Source organism: Lepidochelys kempii, chromosome 2, assembly GCF_965140285.1.
Source record: "Lepidochelys kempii isolate rLepKem1 chromosome 2, rLepKem1.hap1, whole genome shotgun sequence".
NCBI lineage: Eukaryota > Metazoa > Chordata > Testudines > Cheloniidae > Lepidochelys > Lepidochelys kempii.
This window is the reverse complement of record NC_136381.1, coordinates 111,573,520-111,588,315: the sequence shown is the minus strand read 5'-3', so window position 1 is coordinate 111,588,315 and position 14,796 is coordinate 111,573,520. Positions and strand designations below refer to the sequence as shown.

General features: G+C 48.0%; 1 protein-coding gene across 6 annotated transcripts in view; it reads left to right on the top strand.

Annotated features, from left to right (window-relative positions):
* The window catches only part of DTNBP1 (dystrobrevin binding protein 1), a 182,459-nt gene that overhangs the window by 19,175 nt on the left and 148,488 nt on the right, over positions 1-14,796 (top strand). For all 6 annotated transcript variants that reach the window (XM_073331953.2, XM_073331954.2, XM_073331955.2 and 3 more), the window contains one exon: positions 14,470-14,530. In XM_073331953.2, coding sequence (XP_073188054.1) covers positions 14,470-14,530 — 61 coding nt within the window. The remainder of the gene's footprint in view (positions 1-14,469; positions 14,531-14,796) is intronic.

Below are 14,796 nucleotides of genomic sequence, written 5' to 3'. Positions count from 1 at the left end.
TGGCAAGTACATAAACCGCAAGGGGTACTTTTCAATAGTGCTGCAAGCCCTGGTGGATCACAAGGGACGTTTCACCAACATCAACGTGGGATGGCCGGGAAAGGTGCATGATGCTCGCATCTTCAGGAACTGTGGTCTGTTTCAAAAGCTGCAGGAAGGGACTTTATTCCCAGTCCAGAAAATAACTGTTGGGGATGTTGAAATGCCTATATGTATCCTTGGGGACCCAGCCTACCCCTTAATGCCATGTCTCATGAAGCCGTACACAGGCAGCCTGGACAGTAGTCAGGAGCTGTTCAACTACAGGCTGAGCAAGTGCAGAATGGTGGTAGAATGTGCATTTGGACGTTTAAAGGCGCGCTGGCGCAGTTTACTGACTCGCTTAGACCTCAGCGAAACCACTATTCCCACTGTTATTACTGCTTGCTGTGTGCTCCACAATATCGGTGAGAGTAAGGGGGAGACGTTTATGGCGGGGTGGGAGGTTGAGGCAACTTGCCTGGCTGCTGGTTACGCACAGCCAGACACCAGGGTGGTTAGAAGAGTACAGGAGGGTGCGGTGCGCATCAGAGAAGCTTTGAAAACCAGTTTCATGACTGGGCAGGCTACGGTGTGAAAGTTCTGTTTGTTTCTCCTTGATGAAACCCCCCGCCCCTTGGTTCACTCGACTTCCCTGCAAGCTAACCACCCTCCCCTCCTCCCCTTTAATCATTGCTTGCAGAGGCAATAAAGTCATTGTTGCTTCACATTCATGCATTCTTTATTCATTCATCACACAAATAGGGGGATGACTACCAAGGTAGCCCAGGAGGGGTGGTGGAGGAGGGAAGGAAAATGCCACACAGCACTGTAAAAGTTTACAACTGTAAAATTTATTGAATGCCAGCCTTCTTTTTTTTGGGCAATCCTCTGTGGTGGAGTGGTTGGTTGGGCGGTGGCCCCCCCACCGCATTCTTGGGCGTCTGGGTGTGGAGGCTATGGAACTTGGGGAGGAGGGTGGTTGGTTACACAGGGGCTGTAGTGGCAGTCTGTGCTCCAGCTGCCTTTGCTGCAGCTCAACCATACACTGGAGCATACCGGTTTGATCCTCCAGCAGCCTCAGCATTGAATCCTGCCTCCTCTCATCACGCTGCCGCCACATTTGAGCTTCAGCCCTCTCTTCAGCCCGCCACCTCTCCTCCTGGTCATTTTGTGCTTTCCTGCACTCTGACATTATTTGCCTCCACGCATTTGTCTGTGCTCCGTCAGTGTGGGAGGACAGCATGAGCTCGGAGAACATTTCATCACGAGTGCGGTTTTTTTTTCTTTCTAAGCTTCACTAGCCTCTGGGAAGGAGAAGATCCTGTGATCATTGAAACACATGCAGCTGGTGGAGGAAAAAAAGGGACAGCGGTATTTAAAAAGACACATTTTATAAAACAGTGGCTACAGTCTTTCAGGGTAAACCTTGCTGTTAACATTACATACATAGCACATGTGCTTTCGTTACAAGGTCGCATTTTGCCTCCCCCCACCGCGTGGCTACCCCCTCAACCCTCCCCGTGGCTAACAGCGGGGAACATTTCTGTTCAGCCACAGGCAAACAGCTCAGCAGGAACGGGCTCCTCTGAGTGTCCCCTGAAGAAAAGCACCCTAATTCAACCAGGAGACCATGAATGATATCTCACTCTCCTGAGGATAACACAGAGAGATAAAGAACAGATGTTGTTTGAACGCCAGCAAACATACACTGCAATGCTTTGTTGTACAATGATTCCCGAGTGCGTGTTACTAGCCTGGAGTGGTAAAGCGTCCTACCATGAAGGACGCAATAAGGCTGCCCTCCCCAGAAACCTTTTGCAAAGGCTTTGGGAGTACATCCAGGAGAGCCGCGAATGCCAGGGCAAAGTAATCCTTTCACATGCTTGCTTTTAAACCATGTATAGTATTTTAAAAGGTACACTCACCGAAGGTCCCTTCTCCGCCTGCTGGGTCTAGGAGGCAGCCTTGGGTGGGTTTGGGGGGTACTGGCTCCAGGTCCAGGGTGAGAAACAGTTCCTGGCTGTCAGGGAAACTGGTTTCTCCGCTTGCTTGCTGTGAGCTATCTACAACCTCCTCCTCATCTGCTTCTTCTTCTTTGTCCCCAAAACCTGCTTCTGTGTTGCCTCCATCTCCATTGAAGGAGTCAAACAACACGGCTGGGGTAGTGGTGGCTGAACCCCCTAAAATGGCATGGAGCTCATCATAGAAGCGGCATGTTTGGGGCTCTGACTTGGAGTGGCCATTCGCCCCTCTGGTTTTCTGGTAGGCTTGCCTCAGCTCCTTAAGTTTCACGCGGCACTGCTTCTGGTCCCTGTTATGGCCTCTGTCCTTCATGCCCTGGGAGATTTTGACAAAGGTTTTGGCATTTCGAAAACTGGAACGGAGTTCTGATAGCACGGATTCCTCTCCCCATACAGCGATCAGATCCTGTACCTCCCGTTCGGTCCATGCTGGAGCTCTTTTGCGATTCTGGGACTCCATCATGGTCACCTGTGCTGATGAGCTCTGCATGGTCACCTGCAGCTTGCCACGCTGGCCAAACAGGAAATGAGATTCAAAAGTTTGCAGTTCTTTTCCTGTCTACCTGGCCAGTGCATCTGAGTTGAGAGTGCTGTCCAGAGCGGTCACAATGGAGCACTCTGGGATAGCTCCCGGAAGCCAATACCGTCCAATTGTGTCCATAGTACCCCAAATTCAACCCGGCAAGGCCGATTTAAGCGCTAATCCACTTGTCAGGGGTGGAGTAAAGAAATCGATTTTAAGACCCCTTTAAGTCAAACTAAAGGACTTCATCGTGTGGATGGGTGCAGGTTTACATCGATTTAACGCTGCTAAATTCGACCTAAAGTCCTAGTGTAGACCAGGGCTATGTAGAAGTCCAGTCTGCTGTTTCGACCTTCAGGAGGAGTCCATCTAGAATCCTTCTGTTTGTAGTGTTGGTAGGGAGGTCTCTGTGGATTAGTATGTTGTTCAGAGGTGTGTTGAGTTCAGAGGTGTGTTGAGTGTGTTCGACATCTCTTGAGTCAGAGATGTCGAAAATAGGATTCTAGGTCACCACAGAACTGTATCATGTTCGTGGGGCTGGAGGGGCAGAAGGAGAGGCCCTGAGATAGGACAGCTGCTTCTGCTGGGCTGAGAGTATAGTTGGATAGGTTAAGAATATTGCTGGGTGGGTTGAGGGAACCACTGCTGTGGCCCCTTTTGGCATGTAGAGTTTAGAAAGTTTAGTGTCCTTTTTCTTTTGTAGAGAAGCAAAATGTGTGTTGTAAATAGCTAGTCTAGTTAACTTAGGCTTGAATAGAGACTGGGAGTGGCTAAGTCATTATGCAAGGTAACCTATTTCCCCTTGTTTTTTCCTCCCCCCCCTCCCCCCCGATGTTCTTGTTAAACCCTGGATTTGTGCTGGAAATGGCCCACCTTGATTATCATACACATTGTAAGGAGTGTGGTCACTTTAGATAAGCTATTACCAGCAGGAGAGTGGGTTTGTGTGTGTGTTGGGGGGGGGGTGAGAAAACCTGGATTTGCGCTGGAAATGGCCCAACTTGATTATCATACACATTGTAAGGAGAGTGATCACTTTAGATAAGTTATTGCCAGCAGGAGAGTGGGGTGGGGGGAGGTATTTGTTCATGCTTTGTGTGTATAAAAGATCTTCTATACTTTCCACAGTATGCATCCGATGAAGTGAGCTGTAGCTCATGAAAGCTTATGCTCAAATAAATTGGTTAGTCTCTAAGGTGCCACAAGTACTCCTTTTCTTTTTGTGAATACAGACTAACACGGGGATGTTACTCTGAAACCTGCCTCTGTGTATTGTTTCTTTTGCTTCTGCAGATGTGGCCTTGAAGGCCGCCGCATACATACCGTCAGAGCACCTCTGTCAGATAAAGGAGGCAAATGAGGATGAGTAAGGAGGTCATGGTTAGAGAAATGCTGCTATCATCTGATACTGCAGATAGTGAGCACAGAGCATGGAGAGAGACAATCGGTGTAAAAACTCAGAGTTGATAGCCAGGAGAGGAGACTGGGCAGGCAGGAGTGGATGATAAATCTCATGGAGGACCAAACAGAGATGCTGAGGTCCCTGATTTCACTGCAGTCAGAACACAAGCATGCTCGACTCCCACAGCAGCCCATACAGAACTGCATTCCATGCCCTTCCAAAATTTCCCACATGTTCCTCACATGTTTCCAGCCTGTCGCAGTACACTTTGCACTCTACCCCTAGGGAGATGTTTCATAATGCCAGCTTGACTTGCACATAGCTGTGAGAGCCTCATTTGAGAGTGCTCCTCAATGTCATGTCCTTTGTAAAAAATGGAAATCTGTGTATTACTGTTTAATAAATATTTAGCCTTAGAAATATGATTCTTTATTTATGTCCTACATATCGTGGTTGCTGCTGAAATCCATACACCATGGCAATTGGCACATTTGCAGAGTACAGTTAACGCTCAGGCAGCAATCATTATAAGGATCATTCAAAGTAGCAAGTAAACAATGCCTGACTGAATATATTAAAGAAAAACACATTACTGGGGCTGTCAAAATGCTGCTTCAAAGCCTACCTTATTCAAATAGGTCCACCCCCGCCATGTTGAACTCCTCTAATAGCCTTGGTATCTGGCTGCTCAAAATCAGCTGCCAGATGATCCACCACAATGCTCCAACCCTGTAGAAACACCCCCCACCCCCCAGCTTCACAAATGTTATGCAGATCACAGCATGTTGCTGTGACCATAGAAATATTTTCCTCATTGAGGTCTAACCTGTCAAAAAGGCAGTGCCAGTGACCCTTTAATCTGCCAGAAGCACATTCAGTGGTCATTCTGCACTGGCTGATCCTGTTGCAGTGCTCCTTGCTGCTGTCAAGGATTATGGGGTAAGGCTTCATGAGCCATGGGAGTAAGGGGTAGGCTGGGTCTCCCAGGATCACTATGGGCGTTTCTACATGGAATCTTCTGGTCTGGAAAGAAAGTCCCTGCTTGCAGCTTTCTATACAGGCCTGTGTTTTACTGTTTGATCTAATACAGTGTGTTTAAGTTGAAGTGTCTGGGTGACTATTTAAGGTAATAAATTGCCATATTATTCCCGTAAAGGAATAACAGACTTACTATATTTGTACTTTCCAGGAAAGGGGTGGGCAGTACAGGATATATGCTTCTTGGGAAGGTCTGGGACTGGATTGTTGGGTCACCCTATAGTACAACCAAGTCTAGTGAGAGCCAGGGTTTAGCTAACAAGGTGCAGTTACACATAGACACTCAGGGTGTGGCTTACATGCTTGAAGGCTGTGAGTGGCTCAGATGGGAGCCACTAAAGTGAGGCATTGTAAGGTATCCAGGGTTGTAGGGGAGGGGTGATGCAGCCCCCTTTTAGTCTGGATTGTGCCCATTTGTCACATCTTTGTAACTCTTCACGGTCAGTTTTGGACTTTAACTATCAGAAATAATTTTGCATTGTACAAACTTTGCTACCTCACTGTTTAACCCTTTTTCCAGATCATTTATGAATATGTTTAACAGCACTGATTCCAGAACAGATCCTTGGGGGACCCCGCTATTAAGCTCTATCCATTCTGAAACTGACCATTTATTTCTACTCTTTTTGTTTACTATCTTTTAACCGGTTACTGATCAATGAGAGGACCTTCCCTCTTATCCCTTACTTTGCTTAAGAGCCTTTGGTGAGGGACTTTCTCAAAGGCTTTCTGAAAGTTCTTTATACCCATCTATAAAGTTTATTATTTATGATTCACTAGACAGAGCTCTCTACTGGTTTTGGGAATAATAGACTTTGGTTTTAACTTTCCTCGAAGAGAGTCCCTGCCAGAGGTGGACCCACACTCAAAGATATAATTTCTGTTGAAAGGTCTTCACAGAGAGACATATGGAAGAGATTGCAACTGAAACAATCATTGTTTTTGTTCTGTTGAGGTATTGTAACTTTTTCTTTTCCTTTCTCTAATAATTAGTTATCAGTGGTGAGCTGGAGCTTCAGCTGTTCACGCAGGAAGCCTGGGAGGGCTGAGAAGCAAGCGGTGCTTCGTGCTCAGGCCCAGGGAGGCGGAGGGGAGCTGGGGTGGGAGGGCGCGAGGAGGCCGCCTGGACCACAGCAGGTAACTGGTGGGGGGTGGGGAGGGTGGGGGGGGGCACGCAGGGGAACGGCTCCCCTCCCCAGCTCAACTCCGCCTCCCTGGGCCTGAGCGTGAAGCCACCGCTTGCGGAGGCGGAGCAGAGGTGAGCTGGGGCCAGGCACGGGGCAGGGAGCTGCCGATGCATGCTCTGCACCCACCAAATTTTCCCTGTGGTTGCTCCAGCCCCAGAGCACCCATGAAGTCAGTACCTAAGGCGCCATTTTTGATGTGATCAGTGGGGGGAGCTACCGCTCCCCCTGCTCCCTCCGTAGCTATGCTACCCCGCCCTGAGAAGCCAGAGGGACCTGCTAGATGCTTCCTGTGAGCTGCCCCAGGTAAGCACCACCGGGACTCCCCATCTGGCCCCCGGCAGGTTCCTCTGGCTCTTAGGGGCGGGGCAGACACCCACTGCAGTGGCCCACGAGACCCTCCTGCCCGGTTCTGGGAGCAGACAGGGGAGGGGGGTAGATAAGGCGGGGGCACACGTCAAGGAACGTGGGGGGTTGGATGGGGCAGGAGTCCCGGGGGGCAGGGGTGGGCCACGACCCCCTCGTGGGGTGAGGAGGGAACCAGTTAACATTTTGGCAGCTCATCATTGGTTATGATGATGTCCCCTAAGGCAGGGGTGGTGAACCTGCGCCTGAGAAGGAGCCAGAGTTTACCAATGTACATTGCCAAAGAGCCACGGTAATACGTCAGCAGCCCCATCAGCTCCTCCCTCCCAGCTCCTCCCGCCCACCGGCAGCCCCGCAGATTAGTTATTTCGTGGTGTGCAGGAGGCTCGGTGGGGGAGGGAGCCTCCTGCACACCACGAAATAACTAATCTGCGGGGCTGATTATCATGTATTTTCTTGGAAGCTTTTGCCAAATTCATAAATTGCTAGTGGTCTTTGTTCAACTGTTTTATTTTTCAAAGCTTTGTTTTGATATTGTTTGATGGCTGAGTTTGTGTCTAGTACATGCCAGACACAAAATGTATGTCAACATTGGTCTGCACAGTTTCTGAAATGGGAGTGAAAACGACATTGCATTCATCTGGCCTATGTTTAAGTAGTCCAAGGGTATGTCCACACTATGAAATTAGGTCAATATTATAGAAGACGATTTTTGGAAATCGATTTTATACAGTTGATTGCGTATGTCCACACTAAGCGCATTAAGTCAGCAGAGTGCGTCCTCACTGTCGTGACTAGCATAGACTTATGGAGCAGTACACTGTGGGTAGCTATCCCACAGTCTCCGCTGCCCATTGGAATTTTGGGTTAAGCTCCCAATGCCTGATGGGGCAAAAACATTGTCGGGGATGGTTTTGGGTACATGTAGTCAGTCGCCCCTCCCTCTGTGAAAGCAACGGCAGACAATCGTTTCGCGCCTTTTTTCCATGCAGACGCCATACCATGACAAGCGTGCAGCCCTCTCAGCCCAGCTCACTGACACTGCTGCTGTTGTGTCCTGGGTGCTGCTGGCAGCAGACGGTGCAGTAGGTCTGCTGGTCATCGTCATCCACTGCTTCTGCTGCAGCTCGCGGGATCCGTTCTGGTCCTCCTGGGTGCTGCTAACCGTTGTCATGCACCGCTTCTGCTGCAACTTGGCTCTGCTGCTATTGTCTCAATAGTGAATTTCTCAATGTTGTCTGCCATGGGCTCCCGGGTACGTGTGTTCTTCCTCGGGAAATGTGCGCGGTGCTAACTCGTCCTCCACCACTTCCGCTGCAACTCTGCTCTCTTGCTCTCCTGAATCCATCTCACAGGTCCGCTCGTCGTTCTCTATAAATATCTATTCTCGTGGCATCCATCTTCAGCCACTGCTTCTGCTGCAACTCTCCTCTCCTGCAGACGCCATACCATGGCAAGCATGGAGCCCTCTCAGATCACTGCGGCAGTTATGAGCATTGTAAACACCTTGCGCATTATCCTGCAATATGTGCAGAACCAGAAACTGCAAAAGCAGGCGAGGAGGCGATGGCAGCGCGGTGACGAGAGTGATGAGGACTTCTCTCAAAGCACGGGCCCTGGCCATTTGGACATCCTGCTGGCAATGGGGCAGGCTCATGCTGTGGAATGCCAATTCTGGGCCCAGGAAACAAGCACAGCCTGGTGGGACCGCATAGTGTTGCAGATCTGGGATGATTTCCAGTGGCTGTGAAACTTTTGCATGCGTAAGGGCACTTTCATGGAACTTTGTGACTTGCTTTCCCCTGCCCTGAAGTGCAAGAATACCAAGATGAGAGCAGCCCTCATAGTTGAGAAGTGAGTGGCGATAGCCCTCTGGAAGCTTGCAATGCCAGACAGCTACCGGTCAGTCGGGAATCAATTTGGAGTGGGCAAATCTACTGTGGGAGCTGCTGTGATCCAAGTAGCCAACGCAATCACTGAGCTGCTGCTGTCAAGGGTAATGACTCTGGGAAATGTGCAGGTCATAGTGGATGGCTTTGCTGCAGTGGGATTCCCTAACTGTGGTGGGGCGATAGACGGAATGCAGATCCCTATCTTGGGACCGGACCACCTTGGCAGCCAGTATGTAAACCACAAGGGGTACTTTTCAATGGTGCTGCAGGCACTGTTGGATCACAAGGGGCGTTTAAATGACCTCAGTGTGGGATGGCCGGGAAAGGTACATGACGCTCGCATCTTCAAGAACTCTGGTCTGTTTGAACAGCTGCAGGAAGGGACTTACTTCCCAGACCAGAAAATAATTGTTGGGGAATGTTGAAATGCCTATATGTATCCTTGGGGACCCAGCCTACCCCTTAATGCCCTGGCTCATGAAGCCATACACTGGCACCCTGGACAGTATAGTTGAACACCCTGGAGCTGTTCAACTATAGGCTGAGCAAGTGCAGAATGGTGGCAGAATGTGCATTTGGACGTTTAAAAGCGCGCTGGCGCAGTTTACTGACTTGGCTAGACCTCAGCGAAACTAATATTCCCATTGTTATTGCTGCTTGCTGTGTGCTCCACAATCTCTGTGAGAGTAAGGGGGAGACGTTTATGGCGGGGTGGGAGGTTGAGGCAAATGGCCTGGCCGCTGATTACATGCAGCCAGACACCAGGGCAATTAGAAGAGCACCCCAGGGCACCCTGCGCATCAGAGAAACTTTGAAAATCAGTTTCGTGACTGGCGAATCTACAGTGTGACAGTTCTGTTTTTCTCCTTGATGAAAACCCGCCCCTTGGTTCACTCTATTTCCCTGTAAGCCAACCGCCCTCCCCTCTTCGATCACTGCTTGCAGAGGCAATAAAGTCATTGTTTCAAAATCATGCATTCTTTATTAATTTATCACACAAATAGGGGGATAACTGCCAAGGTAGCCTGGGAGGGGTGGGTGAGGAGGGAAGCACCGGGTGGGGTGGTGGATGAGGGGAGGAGGGAAGGACAAGGCCACACTGCACTTCAAAACTTATTTAATGCCAGCCTTCTGTTGCTTGAGCAGTCCTCTGGGGTGGAGTGGTAGGGTGCCCGGAGGCACCCGCCTGCCGCCTCCTCCCCCGCCCCCGTATGTTCTTGGGCATCTGGGTGAGGAGGCTATGGAACTTGGGGAGGAGGGTGGGCGGTTACACGGGCTGCAGGGGCTGTCTGTGCTCCTGCAGCTCCACCAGACACTGGAGCATATCAGTTTGATCCCCCAGTAGCCTCAGCATTGCATTCTGCCTTCTCTCATCTTGCTCGTCCCTCGTGTCCTTGCGTTCATTTTCTGCTTTCCTGGACTCTGACATTGTTTGCCTCCAAGCATTCTGCTGAGCTCTTTCAGTGCGGGAGGACTGCATGAGCTGAGTGTGTTTTTTTCACCACCTTATCTGCGCTAGCCTCTAGGATGGAGATAATAGAGGGAGAGTTGAAACATTTGCAGCTGTGGGAGGAAAAAAGTGAGAGTAGTATTTAAAGAGACACATTTTAGAGAACAATGGGTAGACTCTTTCACGGTGAATCAAGCTGTTAACGTTACACAGCACATGTACTTTTGGTACAAGGTCGCATTTTGTCCCTTACATTGAAGGCCTGCTGGTTTGGTGTGAGATCACACATACAGGGCCGGGCAACAGAATTCGGCTTGCAGGCAGCCATGGTAAGCCGCAGTCTTTTGGCTTTTTTAACCTTCATAATGTGTGGAAATGGTTTCAAACAGCAGCACCCTCCTTTCACATACCAAGCACCTGTTGGGTTAGCCATTTAAAAGGAGGGGCTACATTGGCTGTGAATGCATCCCAAGTCTTCAGGACAAATTAATCATTAAACATGCTTGCTTTTATACCATGTATTATAGTTACAAAGGTACACTCACCAGAGGTGCCTTCTCTGGCTTCATGGTCTGAGAGCCTGCTTTGGGAGGGTTGTGAGGGTATTGGCTCCAGGGTCATAAACAGTTCCTTGCTGTTGGGGAGAATGGTTTCTCCTATTGCCTGCTGTGTGCTATCCTTCTCCTCATCCCCAGAATCCTCATGCCTGTTGCGTGAGACTCCCCCCTTGCAGGTGTCCACTGACAGGGGTGGGGTAGTAGTAGGGGCGCTCCCTAGAATTGCATGCAGCTCATCATAGAAGCGGCATGTCTGGGCCTCTGACCGGAGCGGCTGTTTGCCTCTTTGGTTTTTTGGTAGGCTTGCCTGAGCTCCTTAATTTTCACAAGGCAGTGCTGCAGGTCCCTGTTGTAGCCTCTGTCCCATCATGCCCTTGGAGATTTTGGCAAATATATTGGCATTTTGTCTTTTGGAATGGAGTTCTGATAGAACGGATCCGTCTCCCCATACAGTGATCAGATCCAGTACCTCCTGTTCAGTCCATGCTGGAGCTCTTTTGCGATTCTGGGACTGCATGGTCACCTGTGCTGATGAGCTTGCCACGCTGGCCAAACAGGAAATGAAATTCAAAAGTTCCTGTGTACCTGGCTAGTGCATCTGAGTTGAAAGTGATGTCCAGAGAGGTCACAGTGGAGCACTCTGGGATAGCTCCCGTAGGCCAGTACCGTCGAATTGCGTCCACACTACCCCAAATTTGTCGTGTGGACACGTGGAGGGTTAAATCGATCTAATGCTGCTAAATTCAACCTAAACTTGTAGTGTAGACCAGGGCCCAGTGTGACAACATTTTCTCTATTGAAATAGAAGTAGTGGCTAGTGTATGAAAAGTGGTTAATCTTTGTACGCTTTCGTTTCTGAATGGATAAGTCTGAAACGGGCATCTTTCAAAAACATTGGTATGTGTCAGGGTGACAATTTCTAATGCTTAGTGCCAAAACCACATTGCAATATATCAGGGGTGGCCAAATTTACTGACCCTCCAAGTTGCACACGACAATCTTCAGAAGTTCGAGAGCTGGGGCTCAGGGCTTCAGCCCTACTGCTGCTGAAGCCTCAAGACCCCCTCTCCCTTCTGGGCAGAAGCCCTTATCCCACCACCCTTATCTGGCAGGCAGAGGTGCTGAGCTCTGGTAGGTGGAGAATGGGAGAATGTGGAAGGCTCTGCGAGCCACATTTTAACTGTAAAAGAGCCACATATGGTTCGTGAGCCACAGTTTGGCCACCCCTGCAATATAGAGTTCTGCTGGATTTCCCTTCTCCAGTAGACCGTGTACAGGCTTCTGGTACTTACCATTTCAAGTTCCTTTGTAATGTAGGTCCTTCTTACTGACCTGCTTTTGTACTTTTTCATGTCCCCTGCTATGCCTCACCAATTATGCTAGTTGTTTTGCCTATATGTTCACTTCTTCCAAAAACACTTTCTTTCTTTCTTCCATGCCAACCTTACGCATAGATTCTTCTGGAACTAGTCGTTCTCCAACCAGGTTTTGAATGGGACCTGATCTAGTAATGGCCTTTGAGATCACCTACTGGATGAGGTTTCCCATGCGAGATAGGCAGGCAAATGCCTCTCTTCCCCCATTCATGCATTGCTCTGGGGCTTAGGCAGGAGTTAGGCATCTGGGTACCTAGAGTGAGGCAGTGGAAGCTTGGAACTTTCTTCCCCTGAAAATTTAGACATTGTGAGTTTAGGCACCTACAGGGGTATGCGGAAGTTTTATGAATCACAGTGGTGCCTAAACCCAGACTGAGATGCCTAAGTGTGTTTGTGCCTTTGGGCCCTTGTTTCTAGTCACTGTCAGCTCAGTTCACTACTACAAATACTTCCTTTGTTTAATACACTGATTAGTTTTAAATGCAAAATGTGTTAAACTTTTTTCTTAGGTGTCCAGCATATCTAAATTACTTTTGTTAAATCATTAAAAAATGCTGTGTTTATGCATTTTAATTGAATTCTAATCTTCATCCTGTTGCAGCTTGACACAAATCACAAGTGTGTGTATGGAGGGGAAAATTCCAAAGAGTTAATAAGAAATGTGCATAATTCACCACTTATAATAATAAAGTGTAAAAAATTAGGAATCTGAATAAATGAGGTATATTAACAGCTTAAATAAGTGTATAGCTATAGTGTCTCCTCCTGGTTAGCAAAAAAGAACCAAATTTAGTGTAAAGGGTATATTTTGCTGCAAATCAACACGGCTTAATGGTTACCAACCAATGAGAATTGACCTCTTGAGTAAATAACTAAAATACAAATCAAGATTTCTTGCTGTGTGATTTAAATCATGATTAAAGTTGGTGATTTAAATCACTTGGATATAAATCAGAGATGGGCAAACTAGGGCCCATGGGCCACATCCGGCCCACGGGACCCTCTTGCCCAGCTCCTGGCCCAGGAGGCTAGCCCCCGGCCCCTCCCCCGCAGCCTCAGCACGACATGCTGGCGGTGTAGTGTATTAAACTGCTCTGCGTAGGAATGTGCTACTGGTAGCAGTTACGGAGAGTAATTTAATAATTTTATTAAGATGTTGAAGTAAAAAGAAAACGGTACAGAGTTTAAGCATAGAAGTTTCTGGTTATTAGGGAATAAGGTACAGATTATCAAGGGGTGCGAAATTCGGTTTAGGAACGGGTGGTGTAAGGAATACCTAATCTGCAATGTCCCCGATTGGGGGTTAAAGTTTAACGGGTCAAAGTACAGACATTGAGATATGGGGTTATATTGTTCATATAATGGCTATGTTCAGGTGTGCAGTATAATGAGTGGATATGATGATGAGGATGGATTTACCCTCATTTGGTGGGATTTAATGTTCAGTGAGTTTATGGTTCCAGTTCATATGGTCCAACTACACCAGTGCAATGCTCTGGGTGGCTGGGCAATGCTCTGGGTGATGTGGCTGTAGCGCTGCCAACCAGCAGTGCTCTGTGCTGCGCGGGAAGGGGGCAAGGAGCAGGGGGGTTGGATAGAGGGCAGGGGAGTTCGGGGTGTTGGTCAGGGAACGGGGGTGTGGATGGGGTCGGGGAACGGGGGGGGGTTGAATGGGGGCAGGGGTCCCCGGGGGCAGTCGGAAGGAGGGGGGTTGGATGGGGTGGTGGGGGGCAGTCAGGGGCAGGGATTCTGGGGGCAGTCAGGGGACAGGCAGTGGGGGGGTTTGGATGGGGCTGGAGTCCCGGAGGGGGGGGGGTCAGGGGCCGGAGAGAAGCAAGGGGAGGAGGATAGGGGGTTGGGGCACAGCCTCCCCTAACCAGCCCTCCATACAATTTCCGAAACCCGATGTGGCCCTCAGGCCAAAAAGTTTGCCTGCCCCATATAAATCAATCCACCCTGGCCTATGCAAACGCATATTGCACTTCCATAATTCATTCTGATGTATTTTACACATACTTGTATATCTTAGATGTATCAGCCCAAAATAACTTCTTATAGTGGGGCCTCAATCCTTTAGGTGCTACTGTAAATAATCAAAATAATAGTTTATATTTGCAGCATCTGGAAGTGCACCTGGCATTGTAATAAACAGTCACTGTATGGATGAAAAGCTTCTTAGATAACTCTGGGGTCAATGGTCTTACTCGGTGTTCCAGTAAAAGTTTACATGGATGTATGTATTCTGAGTGCAGATTCCATAGGCAAATATACCTTTAAGAAAATAAATATCCTATTCAGAATGCTATTTTTGTTATATACAATTATAAGATCTTTAATGTTAAGTATTTTATTGCTTTCCTTATGGGACTAGTGTTTTTAGTTGTCTCGTTTTCTGTACAGTTTTGAAGATATTACTTGGCTGTGTTAATTAGCAGGTTAATTAGCAGTTTAGGAAATCCATGGAGCACTAAGCAGCAAATGCAAAGTTTTCAACTGGGACAAATACGCTACTAATGTGAAACTTGCATTTAGAAATACACAGATAAGATGAAACACCAACATTCATAACGTTTGTTTTGAGTTGGGACTGAATTTATGGTAAGCATAACCACCAAAGTTTTAATTTTTATTCTGTTCAGGTATGAAGACACTTGGGCAGCCCTTCACAAAGGAGCTAAGGAATGTGCAAAAGCTGGAGAGGTAAGAAAAAAAATTACATCTGTTAAAATATCTGAAGAGCTGTGAAACTTTTAAAAAAAAATTCTAATAAATATCAGTATTTTGATAAATGATTCAAATTACATTACAGTTGGATAATTGTTAAATTGGACTTGACTGTTTTTACTTGATTAATCCTGTACAGTAGAACCTCAGTTACGAAGACCTCAGGAATGGCGGTTGTTTGTAGCTCTGAACAAAACATTAGGGTGGTTCTTTCAAAAGTTTACAACTGAATATTGACTTAA